Below are 19932 nucleotides of genomic sequence, written 5' to 3'. Positions count from 1 at the left end.
CAGTGAGTGAAATCATGAGTTACATCCCATGCGGTTGGTGTACAATGACCCTCGACCAGCCAATGCAGTGAGTGAAATCATCAGTTGCATCCCATGCGGTTGGTGTACAATGACCCTCGACCAGCCAATGCAGTGAGTGAAATCATCAGTTGCATCCCATGCGGTTGGTGTACAATGACCCACGACCAGCCAATGCAGTGAGTGAAATCATGAGTTGCATCCCATGCGGTTGGTGTACAATGACCCTCGACCAGCCAATGCAGTGAGTGAAATCATCAGTTGCATCCCATGCGGTTGGGGTACAATGACCCACGACCAGCCAATGCAGTGAGTGAAATCATGAGTTGCATCCCATGCGGTTGGTGTACAATGACCCACGACCAGCCAATGCAGTGAGTGAAATCATCAGTTGCATCCCATGCGGTTGGTGTACAATGACCCTCGACCAGCCAATGCAGTGAGTGAAATCATCAGTTGCATCCCATGCGGTTGGGGTACAATGACCCACGACCAGCCAATGCAGTGAGTGAAATCATGAGTTGCATCCCATGCGGTTGGTGTACAATGACCCTCGACCAGCCAATGCAGTGAGTGAAATCATCAGTTGCATCCCATGCGGTTGGGGTACAATGACCCACGACCAGCCAATGCAGTGAGTGAAATCATGAGTTGCATCCCATGCGGTTGGTGTACAATGACCCACGACCAGCCAATGCAGTGAGTGAAATCATCAGTTGCATCCCATGCGGTTGGTGTACAATGACCCTCGACCAGCCAATGCAGTGAGTGAAATCATGAGTTGCATCCCATGCGGTTGGTGTACAATGACCCTCGACCAGCCAATGCAGTGAGTGAAATCATGAGTTGCATCCCATGCGGTTGGTGTACACTGACCCTCGACCAGCCAATGCAGTGAGTGAAATCATCAGTTGCATCCCATGCGGTTGGGGTACAATGACCCACGACCAGCCAATGCAGTGAGTGAAATCATGAGTTGCATCCCATGCGGTTGGTGTACAATGACCCACGACCAGCCAAATAACTGAGCCCGATCCAGTTCGTAGTAAGAAATTAATACATACCTTTGCATAAGACATAGTTATTATATGTAGGAGTGTATAAACATACAAGAAGATAGTTTGTTGGAATGTCACTTCCCCGTTTTTAGTATCCTCACACTAAAGGAAAAAAATAACATTTGCAGGAAACTATATACCAGTATATACCCAGGCATTTCGCTCCCGGCGGCTTGATGATAGAATATAATGAGACACATATAATCAGAGAGTGTGGGAATAGTTAGCAATATGCCACTAAAGTCACGATCGGGGACATCTCAGACGGACTTCACACCCTTGGGAGGAAAGAAGCCCTGAGCTCTGTGAAAGCTTTAAACACTGGACCATCCTGACGCTCGCCATTGATCAGAATGTGGGCACATCTGTTACTCAATACACTGCGACAGGCGTCAATTGGGACCATCGAATTTACTTTGCTGCATTAATTAAAACGGTTAATTTAAAACATAGGAGGTAGTTATTTAGTAGTCACATCAGAACGTCGGGATTGGTATGAACTTGTATAAATAAGAAAATATATTACATTTCTCTGACTAAATACAAACTAACAATATCTAAAAAAAACATTTGAAGAATATATTGTCATATCCTCAGTGCCTTGTATTCATCACATAGAAAATATTGTCAGAGACACGTTCTTCTACTTGGTAAGATTTGTGTGACAGTTCTGACTTCCGGCAGGTGCGTGAGACTTCAAACACGAGGATGATAGCGCCCCCTATAGAGAACAAACTTCCGGCAACGTAGAAGGAAGTGGCATAGTTTCCGGTGATATCGTACAACCAGCCTGAAAGGTAATGGCATCATGGTGTGAATGTCACAACTGTTCATATCCTGATTACTGGTACTATATGGAGCCCAGTAATCAAGTTGAGGACGCACTGTTAAAGTCGCATTCAGTACTGTGAGTATTGTTTTACGACGCTTATAAAAATATTCTAGCAATACCGTGGAGTGGGACACCAGACAAAAAAAAACCGCGCATCGGTTCGATCAGCAACTGGCTTGTAACAAACTAAAGACATGTCCATTCCTCGTTTGTACTGGACTCCAAAGCTACAATGAAATCCATTCAAAGAAAGACACATTGCTTCATCCAGCAAATGCACCACCAAATCCCTGTGTCAAAAGATAATTCATTAAATTCCGTGAATACAAAGAACGATCTTGCTTGATTGCATTAAATCAAGCAAGATCGTTCTTTGTATTCACGGAAAGTATCTAAGACGAATGGAATTGATGACAAATGTGTTCTGGCAGAAACAAAAGCAAATAATACTGGTTCTGACAAAACATTTGACTTTTCAAATTTGTACACCACTATCCCACAGCATAACCTTAAAGGAGACACTTCATTCGTTGACCAGTAGGTTATTTTTTACCAAATGTGGTAAACCATAGATTTAGTTACATATCTATATTCAAGGGTTGGGGACAATTTGTCTAAAAAAGAAAACTCCCCTCACTGTTGATATATTTATTTATGGATTTGCTTTGGAAATTATGCTATGAATGACAAAATCAATATACCGGCTTTTGGCCAAGAAGTTTAACTTCACCTTCAGGTACAATGTTAATCGATGATCAGACTATATGTTTCATTGACTGTTGTTTGCCACAACACTCAGCACTATTCCAGTCATATGACGGCGGTCTGTAAATAATCGAGCCTGGACAAGGCAATCCAGTGATTAACCTCGTGAGCCTTGATCTACACACCTGGGAAAGGATGACAGGCATCATACAAGTCAGCAAGCCTGAAAAACACGTTGTGTTGAAGATCCATTCTGACCAGATCTTTACGGGGTGATCTGATATACATTGTATTTCCGTAATGGTCAAATATCCAAATAAGTGGCGCGGATTTACCCACCTGAACCAGAAATGAAAAGATCAATGAAACCGTCTCATCCATCTGTTTTATATTTCAATAAAAAATATAAAAATATAAATTATTCCTTCCTTTGTATATGCACACATTTGAAGGTTTTTTTACATTAAAGTACATTAGTACGTAAATAAGCCATTATTGTAGAGTTTTCGGATCTTATGGGTGGAGCAGAGCAGAGCAGAGCAGAGCAGAGCAGAGCGGCGCAGAGCATATACTCACCAGCAAGTGGGGTACCTAGGAGGACACTTATTCCTTGGAACCCAAACATAAGGCCGATTCCTTCACTGAGTTTTTCCATTCCATGAATATCTGCCACGGAAACTGCTTGTAGGTACGTCCACACACCTGCACACAGAGATCAGGGTACATCTACAGTGAGTATAGTGGGTACATGTACATGTATGTAATTTTCATTTGTTACTCGTGGATAGAAAAGAGATGCTTCAGCACAACATCCTTGTATTTTGGAAATATACAAAACCCTAAACAATTCATCATAGAATATGAGGTACTAAACGATGAATGGATGTGTGGCTATTGGTATATTGATTTTGACATGTCCTTGATTTTGACATGTCCATAATTCTGACATGTCCTTGATTTTGACAGGTCCATGATTTTGACATGTCCATGATTTTGACATGTTCATGATTTTGACATGTTCATGATTTTGACAGGTCCGTGATTCTGACATGTCCATGATTTTGACATGTCCATGATTTTGACATGTTCATGATTTGGACAGGTCCGTGATTCTGACATGTCCATGATTTTGACATGTCCATGATTTTGACATGTCCATGATTTTGACATGTTCATGATTTTGACATGTCCATGATTTTGACAGGTCCGTGATTCTGACATGTCCATGATTTTGACATGTCCATGATTTTGTGCAGCAGCTTCTGATCATGCGCGGGACATGCGAACAAGTGTTCACGTATATTGAACTGATTGCGTGTTGAAGTGTGTGTTTGTTGTCTGATGCAACAGTCATTCACTCCCCATCTTTATGACGGCGGCATATAAATAAACGACTGGATCAGAAAATCCACTATTGAATAGGATCCATGTGACGCCGTCAAACAAGGAACCAGACCTAACCATGCACCTGATCAATTAAAGAGTTCGCATACAAAAAACAAAAAACAAACAAGAAATGGGTATATTTGGTATCATTTTGTAGCCCAATATGTCCTGAATCAAATTACGCAATAAAAATACCAAGTCACCAGGGCATTTGTTGAATAATTGGCGCCATCTAGAGGCACCGGATGATAAAATCATTTTGCTAATAAAATGGTCATTTTATAGTTTGATTATTAAATGAGTGATTTTAAATAGACATATCACAGTTTTGATATGACACAAAACAGAAAAATGAAAATTCAAGTCAAAACATTTTTAATTTCACACATCATTTGACTTTAAAATAAGCACATTTTCCAAAAAAATTGATTAAAAAAACATTTTACAAAATCAAGATATTTTTCAAACTGGCTTATTTCTAATGTTTAATTGTTTCATTGTAAAACAAAATTATAAAATAAAAACAACATGTTACCAGAGGATATTCAAATTATTTCAATCAACACAGCATACCCCTAAAATAATGAATCAGGGGAGGTAAGTCTTGCCCAAATTTACATTTCTATGAATTCATTTTGGCGGAAGTACAATCAGCCGCGAGTCAAAGGGACGTAACCGCATTACAAATATTCGCCGTTACATGCGCGTCCGGTATGCGCATGAACAATGGTATCCAACGTCTTTAAGACGCCTCTTGCGACCATCAAAATTCAACAGCCGGAATCCCCATGGAGTACATGGCGTTATAAATAAATCAACGTTTGGGTATTGCCATTGTTATCATATTATCTCATGGGGTCTTCAGCTGTGTTTACCTAACTCCAAACTTTCCCATAAATGCATACCTGTAAATAATCCATAAACCACTGAGTAGGCCAGCAAGGTTTCAAAATGAAGCAACTGTGGACAAATCAAGGTAGCGACTCCACACAGCGCACTGGCGGCGCCAAGGAAAGCCACTCTGTTGACACGTGACATGTCGGTTACACGACCAAATATCAGGCGTCCTGCTATGCTGGATATACCAATGGTCGATATCAACCACGTGTACCTCTCTTCCGGGATATCCATGCCATTCGCCAGGTCTGGAAGAAGGTTGAACGGGATGAAGTAGGCCTGAATTCCCAGGGTAACACCGATGACGACGACGGTGTATCTGACGTTGATGAACACGGAGAAGGCAGGCTTTACCTTATTCCAGATTCCAGTAGCCTCAACTTTATCACAATAAAAAGTTTATTTAGTTTTTAATTTTCTGAATAAGGAAATTCAAATGAGCGAAATGCAAACAATTTTAAATGTTGCCACCACGATTTTTGTAATCTTTTAACTTACTTAACTTTTATATTTTTTTTAAGTGAAATGTTCATGCGCTTTGGACCCAGATTTGCAGATTTGAAAAAGAAGCCATATGTTTATCAGGTAGACGTGGTACCATTGGTTAATCGTTGCTAATATTTTCAGTCAATTGGTTCAGATTGTATTAATCAGCTGTATGTGGAGAACCATTTGGAAGAAGTACTAAAGTACAGTATTAGGCATGATGTTGCTGCCTTAAACAATAGTCCAGGCTTGCCCCAGTATCGGGGACAAACATCGTGGCCCCTGGGGAAATGAACGCTGCCTGGCTATCTCACCGCCTACCGAAGATCAGAATTAAGGCATATCCGTAATTCCGTAAACTGCAAACTGCATCACCTGGTACCATTGTGTAAACTGTGCTGCAGTACAACTCCAAGTATCACTTAAGAAGATACACATACCAGCGGATTTCACAACTCATACTCATAATTTCTGATGAATTAAACGTGAAATGTGTGTTACTTAATTATCTGTTTGTTTCCAAAGTGGTCTTTCTTAAATAATTGTCATGCACATAAGTATACATTCACAGAATATAAATATTAAACAATATTATCAACAACAAAATCTTCTAAACCCACGCCAAGAAGCGCAGCAAATGGTGGCTTCCATATCATTTATTTATCCGTATTTCTTCTATTTATTTGTATATAAAGGATAACCACATATAATTATCAACTCGAATTGCCTGTGTTTACATTACCTGAATTCTTTGATTCGGTTGCCATGTCACTGAGTTCCTGCCTGGTGTAAAACGGCCTGAAAAGTGCCCCAAACACTGCACAGTTGAGGACAAGCCCACCTGTAATCAACAACGCCCCTCGCCAGGTGTATTCTGAGATCATCATCTGCAGGAGGGGAACAATGGCCATCGTCCCTACCCCCGACCCTATGTTAGCCACTGCATTGGCCAAGCTCCGTCGTTTCTCAAAGTACTGGTTTAGAGTCAGGGTGGCAGACAGGAATAGCAAACTGAAGCCAAACCCTGCAGAATGACAAAGAAAGTTAACATCAAATCTAAACATTTAATATCCATTAAAACAAGAACCAATACCTACATTAATAAGTTTAATCTGTTCGATAAAGAAAGCTTAATGATACGTACGTTTGTTTACCATAGTTGTCATTTGGGACACATTAAATACCTCAGTAATATATGATAAATATTAAAGTACTGATTATGAAGTATTACTACAACTGCTGCTGCTTCTACTACCAATACTACCAATGCTGCTGATAATAATAAATGTTGTAGAGTATGAGTAACAATTCTAGATGCTGCGTTTTGTGTTTCCATACGGAGCTTGGTAGTTTCAGTCCTGAAGGTAGTGACTTTTGAAGACGTAATGAATTTTAAAGAAGCATGATTTAGATACTTAGTTAACAGACATGCTTTTTTCTAAGTTTGGATAGAACACCTCGGTTTCGAACACAAGATGATATGGTAACTTCACTATCTCCAATCTGGTGAGCCAGACTCGGAGGGGACTTGAGAAGTTGTTGTCTCGAACCAAATGTCAGGAATTCTGTGTTACTGTTTCTGGAGATTTAGATAGTTGCTTGCCATCCATGCTTTCACTTCCTTCATGGAAGGATCGATCCGCTAAATATCAGTAGGTGTCTTTGATGGTTCAGTAGAGAACACCTGGTTGTTGTTCGCCTACACATGGAAATCTAGATGGTGTTTCTGCTTGAAATATTTGATAGGTAAGATGTAAATGGTGAACGTGAAGAGACCTAGAACCGATCCCCGGGGAACTCAAATGGCTACAGATGTAGATTTGGCAAACGGGCTTGATATTGCGATGAATTGTGAGCGGTCAGAGAAATATGATTTTATCCAGGCAAGCGCCTTTTTCGTAATAAACACGAACAAGTGCGGTTTACCTCCTGTGTTTGGTCTTTTAGCGATTGAAAGGGTTATTGCTCAAATCATTTGTTTGCCTGGAGGATTGCAATGGGCATCACGTTTGAGAAGTTTATTTACAACGGTAACTGCTCCAAGGAATTGCCACTCTTCCCTTCAACGCAGCTGCGTATGAATGTCTGCTTAGGTTTGTGTACAACTGTTGGCTGTTCACTTTCAACTTTAACGAGTGCCCTCGTTTCTCTGTTGCATAACAAATCTTTTTATTAACCTCATCACTGCACCATGATGATCGAGGTCGGATCACAATACATCTTGATTTCAATGCGGCATGTGTATCCAATGTTAAATAGTGTTCGTTTGACTACGTCTCCTTTAGCATTGACATAAGCCATATTGGATAAATATTACCACATATTAGAATATTCATTTGAGAAATAATGCCATCAAAATATCAGATCTTCTAACAACCCATCAACCCTCCAAAAGTAAATGTTTTAATGGCTACACGATGAATAGGATCATCAAGCTTTAACAAACTACTGGAATTCTTAATTCTTAATGACAGGTGTAAGGGTCACCTCAGGTGTTAGACATGATTATGTTTTTTTCATTGTGGTGTTAAAGTTGCATATTTCCCACGCACTCTGTTAACCGTGACTGGGTACATCGTGGATACAAAAGCCATTCCAATATCTGATTGTTTCTTTCATTCTCACCTTGGAGGACTCCGTAACTAAGATACAGGAAGAGCAGACTATCAGCCAGGAAACTGACACTGCAGCCCACACACGCCAACACAGCCCCCATTATTGCTGTCCATCGTGTGCCTAACTTTCTCAGGATGAACACATCCATGGGTCCTGCAACAGGACCAATAATAAAGGTATGTTTCATAATAAATTAAGTTGGTTGGTTGGTTTGTTAGTTGTTTTACGCCGCACTCAGCAATATTCCGGCTATATGACGGCGATCTGTAAATAATCGAGTCTGGACCAGACAATCCAGTGACTAATATCATGAGCATCGATCCACGCAATTGGGATTGATGACATGCATCAACCAAGTCAGCGAGCCTGACCACCCGATCCCGTTAGTCGCCTTTTACGACAAGCATAGTCGCCTTTTACGGCAAGAATGGGTTGATGAAGACCTATTCTACCCCGGATCTTCACGGGAATACATTAAGTACACAAAAACTAACATCTACAAGGATACGTGAGTATTGGTGATCCCTCATGTATGATAAATAGATACTGGACAAGAATGATAAGAAAAAGTAGTTAAAGCGTGCATGGGCAGTAGAATTGTGAGTTAACCGTCAATCTTAATTATCTAAGATCCTTGTACACCCAACCGATTCCATTGGGTGTACAAGGCAAAACAGAAGTGCATAAAAAATAAGAAAGGCGGAAACGTACGGTGCACATTATGGTAATATAGACCTTGTTTCTTACCAAACAAGAACATTAGGCCGCTAAGAAGAGATCCAATCCATGCGGTGCTACCATGCAAACTTCCAAAATGCTCAATCAATTCAATGAATATTAAACCAAACGAGTGAAGTACGCCAAACAGGATGAAACGTATGCAGAATGTCCCAAGCAAACACATCCAGGCCCATCCTGTGTCCTTCTGGCGAGCCATGTCTGTTGGACAAGAAGAGGAAAATTGTCAGGTTTGCTGATCATGTGAATTTAACGGAACTTCGTTAATAACTTCATTGTCAACACTACACGAATCACCCGCGAAGATCCGGGTTAGAAATAATCTCCAGCAACACTTGCTTGTCGTAACGGGATTGGGAGGTCAGGCTCGCTCAATTGGTTCATGCATGTATTAAATCGAATCAGATGGAAATTGATTGTCATGATATCAGTAAATGGAGTGCCTGGTCCAGACTTGATTGTTTACAGACCGCCGACATATAGCTGGAAAATTGCTGAATGCGGTATTAAACAAAAACCAAACAAATAAACCACACGTATCCCACGTGTATAATTATGACCCTCAAGATATTATACAGTATGAGTCATAATTATTGAGAATTGAAAAATCTTCAAAACTGTAAACATTAACCAATATTTTATGTATGCTTCATTGAATATGACATTAAAATTCACAATAATTTTGAACCAGACTATACGCTCCAAAAAGGTAGGGTATCGTGAAATACTGATGTTATGATTGTCAGATCGCCATTGATAAAAAAACGCACTAACAACCTGAAAAATTGCACGTGGATAAGGTATAATTTTTGGTGTTGACACTCCAATGACAGGTCGTCAAGTCGCTCTGAACCATTAATGTTGTTCATTTTCTACATAGTCCAAGGCCAAATGCGAGTAAAGGGACTATCTTTTAGGATCTTACAGAAGCAGTAAAAGTGTTATCCAATTATTTGTATGACACTCCCACCCTCAAGAAATTCCTCTCAGAATGCAACTAGCCACAGAATGTACAAAGTTACTATATAAACAATCAAAGATATACTTCAAAATCATTAATATTAACAGTAGCTAATTGCTGGGTCTGACTGTTTCTGGCAATTAACCGCCATTATTAAACCCTAAGTCGTATGGCCATTAACAGAAGCTAATTGCTGCGTCTGACTGTTTCTGGCAAATAACCGCCATTATTAAACCATCCGTGTAGTAATACCATGTCGTTTGTGCTTCCAGGACTAGTTTTGCGATTTACACGGTGTATACAAAAGACGAAATGTAAACGTGAAATCGTCATTCTACCATGAATGTGGAATTTACTCGATTCTGATTGGTCAATCAGAGGCTATTAAATCACAATAATCCCCCTCTGATTGAAACAGCTGGTTTGACGGCCGCATGTCAGCGGAAGCTAATATTCATAGAATAGTACTATTTTCAGTCATTGTCCGTAGGCATATTTAAATAATTCTATCTACAATTACAGGTTACAAAATGCACAGAAGCGGTTATTACAATATTCAAAGGATGTGTGGCAATACATTTCATGCAGAAAACACGATATAAATCTACAAAGGGAATGTATTTAGGTTTTGGAGACAACAGGGGACTTGGAATTTGGGCGCTTTTCTATATACGACTGTGGCATCATATATTTTGCGTCACAGTGAGCGATATGACGTCATAATGGTGACGTACGATGTAGAGCGAAAGCCTTGCAAAGCTTGCTTTGTTTTCTTTAGGGATGCCCATCTCATGTTAGCTTACAAAGTTGCCGTGCTTATATGCTCTCAATGCCTGTCATATGTTCGAGTGAAGTAGTACGGTGTAAACAAACTGCTTGAGTATATTCAACGCCATATTTTGTTCGGTGGTTCCGTAATTCAGATCGATAACCCACGCAAAACACTGGACTCAACCCATGCCGCTTCATTCAGTATATTTGCTAACACTATTTAGAGTTCGCGTTTTGTTTAGTCATGGAAGAATGGAGATAAACATACTGTGTTTTCAATGTAGAGCTAGGTTATCTGTAGATTTAACTGCGCGTTCGGTTCCAAATTCAATTTGGTTGAAGTAAAATGAAAAGTAGCATCAAGGCTGTAGTTTTTTTCAACCGTTTAATGGAATTCAGCGCAGAGCCGTAGCGCTTACTGCTATCATATGTTTTGCGTCAGTGCTGTGTTCAACTGACCTCGATAATTTGTTGTATGAAGGCACCGATATCTGTTATTTAGATCAGTTTTAGGCCCGTGTCACAGGTGCTCCAAATATGGACTGATTCAAAGAGACAAACGTTCAGTGCACAGCCATAGCACAAAATACACAAAGTTTACGGCAAACAACAAATGACAAATGTTTAAAAACCAGTAAGTGTTATATTATTACTATCATATTTAGTATAATATGGACGATCATTGAGGATAACATTTAATAATGTGGGAGACAAAATGCATCTTTGTCTTACCCCGATGTTGGACTTGAAAGATTGTTAAATGCCCTTGTCAGTTTTCACTTCATAAGATATATCATTATGTAGTGATGATATTATTTTTAATACATTTCCTGAGATTTTATTTGATAATAGCTTAGTAAAGGATAGCCAACTGAATCAAAGGCCTTTTGAAAGTCCACAAAGCAAGTGAATAGGTTTTTGTGTCTTTTTTAACAATTTGTAGAATATGTTATTGATTTAAGAACAAATTCATTATCTGCTGTTCGGCAGCCCCATCTTAATGTAGACTGACAGTGATCTTGTAAGTGATTTTCATTTCACTGTGTTCCATTATTCTTTCATTAATAACCTTGCAAAATAGTTTATCCAAGCAGCGAATACCAATACCCCTGTAGTTACTTCTTTGAGACACACACCCTGTAGTTGTTAGGGTCAGTATTATGACCCTAGTGACCACTATGTAAGACATCATCAAACAGTTTAGCCAACTGGTCTATCTTTGAACAAGGCATAAAAATATCCTCTGTTTATCCTGTTCCTGACGAGCTAACAAACCACTTTATTGGCAACACTAAAACAAAAATATCTCCTCCGAATCCTCTACATAATTCACCAAGACATGGAGATATGCACATGTGTGACAGTGTTAATAAGCCAATAACAGCTAATGAAATTCTCACTTGTATTAAGTACTTACAAATAAACACAAGTCCAGGCGAAGATAAAATAAGTAATGAACTTTTAAAATTAAGTTTATGTAGTAATGTCCAGATTTTTGGTTCCTGTATAGGTTTCTAGTTCTAGCTGATTTTGTTTATACACACGTTGTGTTCTTCTGGGTACTATTTTGTGTTCTTTTTTGGCGAACATTGCATATCACGTTTTTCCTCTGAACATTCAACATCATATCACTGGTTTTCAAAAGTGAGAATTTTAGTAGCTGTTATTGTTTTTTTAAGACTATCACATACATGCAAATATCTTTGTTTTCGTGTTGTAAATATTCCTGAAGTGCTTCGTTAGCTTCTCAGGAAATAAAATAAAATCTAATATTAAAATAACACACGTTGTTTTCTCCTGAGTAACTTTTTGTATTTTGTTTTTTGATAAAAATAGCCATATTTGTTATTGGTATATTGGTTTCTTGATTAAACGCATAATATTTTCCTCTGTATTACGTTTTGCCTCTTACATTCAACATCGTAACTTTGGTCTTTTGCTATATTTGATTTATTTTTGCAAGGCTTTGTTGAAAATTTGTTGACAGTTTGTTGTTTACCGCCGCACTCCAGCTATATTCCAACTACTAGACAGCGGTTTGTAAATAATCGTGTCCGGACCAGAGTGTCATGAGCATCGATCAACGCAACTGAGATACGATGACATGCACATACCAAGTCAGCGAGCCCAACCCCCCGATCGTTTGAGTTGACTCTTACGACAAGCATAGTCGCCTTTTTTTGGCAAGAATGGGTTGCTGGAGGCCTTATCTAACCCTGTTCCTTACCGGAAGGGGTGCGTCTGTAATGATAGGGGATGGGATCACTATAACTGCCCGAATGACACTGCATCAAAGATGCGTTACTGGACGGTGCTACCGAGGAAAAATGCTTAAACCAATAGTTGTGCAATTTGAGCGCCGTGCTGGTCAATGTTTTTTTTTTTCTGACGACATACACCAGAAAAAACACATCGCCAAAATGCAATGGCCAGCAATGAGTCCAAACCGTGCCGCCATAAGACATGGCTTGATCGGTAGATGTCAAAGGCCACTCACTGCGTTAGCCTAGTTGGACCAGTCGCTGCAAGGGGAGTGTATACTTAGTGAGGTGAAATGGGGTTTAACGTCGCATCCAAGATTATTGCACTTATATAGCGACGTGCATGCACATGTATGTGTGTGTGTGTGTGTGTGTGTGTGTGTGTGTGTGTGTGTGTGTGTGTGTGTGTGGCTGCTTGTACGAGTCCGGACTAATGCCGATTTATAGAACTAGCTCACTGAGATACCATGCCGACGTTTAACATCAGACACAGAATACTGACTCCGAGCCGACCAGTTCTTGTTTTAGCCCCATAATGCCGAGCACCAGACAGGGTAACAACAATTACAATCTGTTAACGTCTTTTTGTATGACACGGCAAGGGATCGAACCCGGGGCCTTCCGCTCTCCGGGCGGGAGCTCTACCACCAGATCACGGAGGCGGTATTGTATACTTAGTAATGATTGTTAACTTGACATGAGGTCACGCGCACACACATACATGTATGGCTTTTACCGATTTGGGGGACGCCGCATCCCAATTTCGTGTTGTAATGCGTTTATGCCCCTCTGGACCGCCTCCGTGGTCTAGTGGTAGAGCGTCCGCCCGGAAAGCGGAAGGTCAGGATTTGACCCTCGGCCGCGTCATACCAAAAGACGTTAAAAGATGGTACTTGTTGTTACCCTGTCTGGCGCTCGGCATTAAGGGGCTAATAACAAGGACTGGTCGGCTCGGAGTCAGTATACTGTGACTCAGTGGGGAATTCATGTTAAACTCCTGCATGGTATCTCAGTGGGCTAGTACTATAAATCGGCATCAGCCCAGACTAATACATTTGGTTGGTTGGTTGCTTTACGCCGCACTCAGCCATATCCCTGCTATATGACGGCGGCCGGACTAGTACAAGCAGCCATACACACACATGCATGTACGTCGCTAAATAAGTGCAAAAATCTTGGACGCGACGATAAACCCCATTTTCACCTGACCTCACCTCACCCAAACCCACCTCACCTCACCTCACCTCAACTCAACTCACGCCCCTCTATCTCACGGCCCACTCCCAAGCTCATAAGACCAAATACATCACCTATAAAATATTTTTCAGACTAAATTCGTTTCAATGTTTACCAAAACAATCTCGTTTCGAACGTTTAGCTAAAAAAAACAATTCTCACCTTCAGGAAATCTTCACTGCAACTAATTATGAAGCTTCCAATTCATTTTATGGAAGTAGAAAAGTACCCGCATGCACGACACAAGACACAACAATTCCACCTATCTATGTCAGCTTTCAAGGTTTTCTTCAAATCGGTATGGATCCACACAAGCCGTTTTCATAACCTGCGTATGGAGCATTTGTGAGTCTGCCTCTCAAACATTCTCAATCAAATAGGTCGGAACGGCGGAGTAATTCTTTTTTCACCCCGACGTGAAACTCGAGGACACGAGTAGTAATCTGATACAAATATATAAAGCAAGACAAGACAGGTAACATCCTTGTTCCAGTTTAGTGGACAAATGTATAAATGTACAAAACATTTATAGAATGTATATGGTGATGCATTGTCTCCGTTTCGTAAAACCATATTACCTTTAGATCTGCAGCAACGGCAACGACGGGTCTTGCATCAGTTCTAATATTATCTAGTTTTACTAATGGAGACAAAACCATTTCCTTAATTATGTCCTTAAAGCAGAGTCACTTGTACTATTCAGACTGTGTCATAAGCTTTTAAGTTTATGAATAACTACATTATTGCCTTAAATCGCATCCCCTTACACAGATCGCTAGGTCACTGGAGTGGAACCTGTCCGTCGCCCTTGTGGGACCCTGGTTTGGGTAACGCGGCCGACACTTGATTACTTTTGTAAGAAAATCCTCCAGAACAGATCAGCCCAGCAGTACCTTGTCACGTATATCAATCACCCGGGGATTAGACTGAAAACAGCATTAGCGGATCATGTTTGGGTGCTGTATCAAGGAGCATAAAAAGGAAAATGTGTCAGAACCAGTTTTCCATCTCATGTCATGAAATACATAGTTTTAGCACAGGGAAATTGGAAACCGATCCATGACAACAGTGGGGATTATGTTTTATAACATCAACAAGAAAAGCGGTCACTTCATCTTCAAATTTGATGCCAGAGATCATCTGGTTTTCCAACTGTTTCTTGACAGAGAGAACAGACCACTTTAGTGTCAATAGAAACAATCAATGTGCTAAGATCAACTCGTTTATTAAAGGTGAGGTAGAATGGGGTTTAACGTCGCGTCCAACATTATTGCACTTATATAGCGACGTGCATGCACGTATGTGTGTTTGTGTGGCTGCTTGTACTAGTCCGGACTGATGCCGATTTATAGTGCAAGCTCACTGAGATACAATGTCGCAGTTTAACATGAATAACCCACTCAACACAGTATACTAACTCTGAGCCGACCAGTCCTTGTTTTAGCCCCTTAATGTCGAGCGCCAGACAGAGTAACAAGTACCATCTTTTAACGTCTTTTGTTATGACGCGGCCGGGATCGAACCCCGGACCTTCCGCTCTCCGGGCGGACGCTCTACACGTTTATTAAAGAATTGATACGTTTGCCATGCAATGTACACTTTTGCACACGTTTGCTTTCAGTATGTTATATATCCTTTGTAAAAGATGAATATATATTTATTTGTGATTTATATTAATTGAAATCATCTGCAAGGACAATAAATCTGATACTCAAATTGATTGATTGATTGATTGATTGATTGATTGATTGATTGATTGATTGATTGATTGATTGATTGATTGATTGATTGGTTGGTTGGTTGGTTGGTTGGTATCATACTACTTCTCACTCACTGAATATGTAAATTTGCTAAACCTTGCAGGTGAAAGTGAGTTCTCTTGTTCCAAGTAAAGCATTTATTTAACAAACAAACATCAGTACTAATTGCAATCACCTGGAATGACACTTTTGACCTAAAAGTGAAAAGAGAATTTCCGCAATCCAGCGTCACTTGATTTTATGCGAATATTTATCAACCTGCAGCAGTCGTGTTAACTAGGACGTTCCCGCGGCAATGAACGCTTACATCAATCGCTGACCTATACAACAAGTCCGTACCTCAATGCAAAACGTCAACGCCAGAGAACATAGGCAAAATAGCAGTGAAAGTTAAATGTATGGATTATGATAAATCAGTGATGGCACCAGATGTTTACTGCTAAAATCACTGCTGTTCTACTGTTGGCTCGTCATCAAGGCTAGACTGTTCCTTGTGGAATCATTCATGCACTGTCGTCGCGTTAGGACGAGACAACCTTATGTCTATGGTCTGGTACACAGACGTCCATGGCCGATCATTAACTTACGATTCACATCTATTTGTTTTGATTATGTCTCTATTTATACTTTCGCCTAAAACCCGGTCGTGTGTGTTCATGGCACACCCGTTGGTCACACCCCTAAATGTCTGCAATAAAACATTTTGAAAGTTTTACTATGGCCTTGAACGTTTAGCGTATGACGCTTTTTTAAATCTTCATCGAATAAACATGTTCGATTTAGATGATTTGCTCGACATGAAAGGAGAGTTGACTATTGTTAAACTTAATGTCGCCCCCCTTGTCAAACGGTCTCTTGTCATACGGTCTCTCTCTCTCTCTCTCTCCTCGCTCTCTCTCTCTCTCTCTCTCTCTCTCTCTCTCTCTCTCTCTCTCTCTCTCTCTCTCGTTCGCTCGTTTATTTATGTGTCACACGTTACATAAGCAGTGTATGTCCCCTAAAGAGGACATATAATGTAAGAGTAACGTCCAGCCATAAGGTTATGAGTGAGTGAGTGAGAATCACGCACGTTGAGACGCCCAACGCTAACACCGTATTCGTGCGTGCGTGATTCCTGTGCCCCCTTTCGAGTTGAGTTGATTGGTACAACTGCGTCATATGACCCTGTAACGCAGGAGTTGCATTATGCAGATGGCTGTTACAATGATTGCGCGTTCCACCCGTGACGAACAGGTCTGGTTGTTGATGAAATATAGTGATAGAAAAATAGACAGATTTGTTTATGCACCAATTGTCTTTAAATGTAATATCCAGCTATGTATGACTGTTTAATAATCTCATACCAACTTTGACTGGAGTAGGTCCAATAGTTTTACAGATATTATAGTAAACGTCGGTACCTTAAATTACCTTCCAGACTATAGCTGTAATATTGCTAAGTGCGGCGTTAAACAACAAACAAACAAACAAACAAACAATGAATTTTTGAGAGCGACTTTAAATGTTTGTAGCTCTGACCATACACAACAGTTCGTATATCCATTTACAAACCTTCGATAAGTACTAATAGATCGGCCAATCTATTATGTAACGTCATTAATTTTCTTCTATTTTACTTTCATTAAGATTTTGGGTTTGGTGGGGGTGGTAGGGGTTGGATTATTTTGGAGGCAATTGCTGTTCCCGAGTGTGTTGAAAAAAGTGATTTATCCTCATGTGTGATAGTCTCATATATTATTAAGAAGGGCACTAAGATTAAATGACATTAGAACGTGTCAGTTTAAGTTTCTTTACGCTGTTGATAAGGTGCGCTGAATTGTTGATAAATGTTCAACGTGACCCCATACATAGTCAAGGATCTTGATTTTCATAAAATAAGACGTCAGCATTATTCCTTAGTCATTCAATGAGGCTCTAGCGGAGGTCAATGTGTGTACCAAACATCCCATTTTAAAATGAGCATTAAAACGATTTGGAACGAAGGAGGAGCAGTGAACTGGTAAAGCATAAAAAATAATGTTATCCATCACCGAGAGTCAACAGCCAGTTCCTGAATCTGGTTCCAATTTTGTTTGTACATTGAATACACTTCATAATTAGTTGTTTGTCATGATTAAGCGTAATTTTCGTTCGCCTTTTCAAAAAGAACATTGACCCGTGAAGATCCGGGTAGAGAATAGGTCTTCAGCAACCATGCTTGCCGTAAAAGGCGACTATGTTTGTCGTAAGAGGCGACTAACGGGATCGAGTGTCAGGCTCGCTGACTTGGTTGATGCATATCATCGATCCCAATTGCGCGCGTCTATGCTCATGATGTAAATCACTGAACTGCCTGGTCCAGACTCGATTATTTACAGACCGCGGTCATATAGCTGGAATATTGCTGAGAGCGGCGTAAAACAACAAACAATCAATTCACTTCTCCATTTTCGTCAGTTCCAAGGTGTCAACCGCCTCCGTGGTCTAGTGGATATAGCGTCAGCCCGGGGAGCGGAAGGTCCCGGATTCGATCCCAGGCCGCGTCATCCCAAACGACGTTAAAAGCTGGTACTTGTTATTACCCTGCAGACCCTGGGCATTTCGCAGCTCTAACAAGGACTGGTCGGCGCGGCATCAGCATACTGTGTCTGGGTAGGGTATTCGTCTCACACAGCGGCATGGTATTTCAGTGGGCTAACAACTATAAAATCGGCATAAGTCCGGACAAGTACAAGCAGCCACGCACGCACGCACGCGCGCGCATGCACGTTGCTATATAAGTGCAATAATCTTGGACGCGACGTTAAACCCCATTTCACCTCACCTCATCACCTTCGGGCATATTACACAAACTCGAACAAAGGCAAGTCAGTTGTTCACCTGAAAGGACGGAAAATACATGGTATAAGTCAAAACATCAAATCTGATCGGACATCATTTTTGACACTGCCGCGTCTAATTCGGCCATGAACTACACATAAAGATTTGTGAAAGCACAGCTGAGACCTCGAATGTTTCAAACAACTTTTGAGGAAGAGTCGTATGACGCTATCCGAAATCCTCACAAAGCGAGCCTCTACTGTGAGCTGTTCGATCCCTGGCCGTGTCACACCAAAATACATTAGAATATGGTTCTGCCTTGGAATCGGCATTAATGGCATCAAACAAGGATTGGTCGGGTCAGTATACTGTGTCAACATGGGATATCTTTAACTCAAGAAATAATGAACATTATGCTCCTTCTCTTTGCTGATGATGTAATTGTTTCTATTCTGTAAATGACTTGCAAAAACAGTTAAATGTGTTACAGAGTTACTGTTCAAAATGGAGCCTTGAAATAAATCTAAAAAAAACCCAATGATGTAGTCCTTAGAAAAGGTGGTATTGTTGCAAAACATGAAAAGTGGTTTCTTGGCTCGTCTGCCTTGATTGTAGTCACTTACTATAAAGATTGAGGTCTTATGTTCTCCTCTAGATGGTCATGGTCTATGGCATGTAAGCAATTAAATGTAAGCAATCGAAAGCCATTGTGCCTTTTTATAATTTTTCAGGAAAAATAGTTGTGTTTCTCTTTTCACAGCATGTGCCATTTTTAAGTCAAAATTATGCCTATACTTTTGTATGGTTCTGAAATATGGGGAGCTGTATTACGCTGCAATTGAAAAAGTTCACACTTCATATTTCAAATGTTTCTAGGTGTTGGTAAGTTTGCCTCAAACAGAGCAATCCTTGGTGAAACAGGCCGTAGTAATATTTTTGTAGCCACCCAATTAAGGGTAATTAAATATTGGATTAAATGCCTGATAGATACCCATATCAGTGTCACAAAATGTTATAGGTACTTCGTGATAATGGTAAAAATAATTGGGTTTCAGATGTGAGAAATCTATTATTTGTTAGTGGCTTTTCATGTGTATGGATTCCCCAAGATGAGGGAGATCCACAGTTATTGTTATATTCATTTAAGCAAAGACTACAGGATATATTTTGTCAACAGTGGCACCAAAGTATTTCTGAATCACTTTATCTTAGCAGTTACAGCAAAGTAAAATCATTGTTACAGACTGAAAGATATTTAACTTGTTCAAATGATAAAAGTTTAATCAGAGCTTATTGTAGACCTAGAATTTCATTGCACAATTTTAATGTAAGTGTATGTCGCAGGTCCAACGACGGTGATATTGTGAACTCTATTTGTGCAAACTGTTCATCCGGAGAAGTAGGGAAT

General features: G+C 40.2%; 1 protein-coding gene across 1 annotated transcript; it reads right to left on the bottom strand.

The window, feature by feature from the left end:
- Window positions 1-1669: 1669 nt before the first annotated feature.
- Window positions 1670-8935, bottom strand: LOC139448013 (monocarboxylate transporter 12-like). The gene is made up of 6 exons (XM_071229518.1): window positions 8746-8935; window positions 8008-8151; window positions 6101-6406; window positions 4905-5276; window positions 3190-3315; window positions 1670-1866 (listed from the first exon to the last, which is right to left on the bottom strand). Exons 1-6 carry the CDS (start codon window positions 8933-8935, stop codon window positions 1670-1672), a joined length of 1335 nt encoding a protein of 444 aa, XP_071085619.1.
- Between the last annotated feature and the right edge of the window lie 10997 nt (window positions 8936-19932).

The sequence above is a fragment of the Haliotis cracherodii genome, unplaced genomic scaffold (genome assembly GCF_022045235.1).
Source record: "Haliotis cracherodii isolate W230 unplaced genomic scaffold, xgHalCrac1.p SCAF_7, whole genome shotgun sequence".
In the NCBI taxonomy this organism is placed as follows: domain Eukaryota; kingdom Metazoa; phylum Mollusca; class Gastropoda; order Lepetellida; family Haliotidae; genus Haliotis; species Haliotis cracherodii.
The sequence above is the reverse complement of the archived record's forward strand: the minus strand, read 5'-3'. Positions and strand labels throughout refer to the sequence as shown.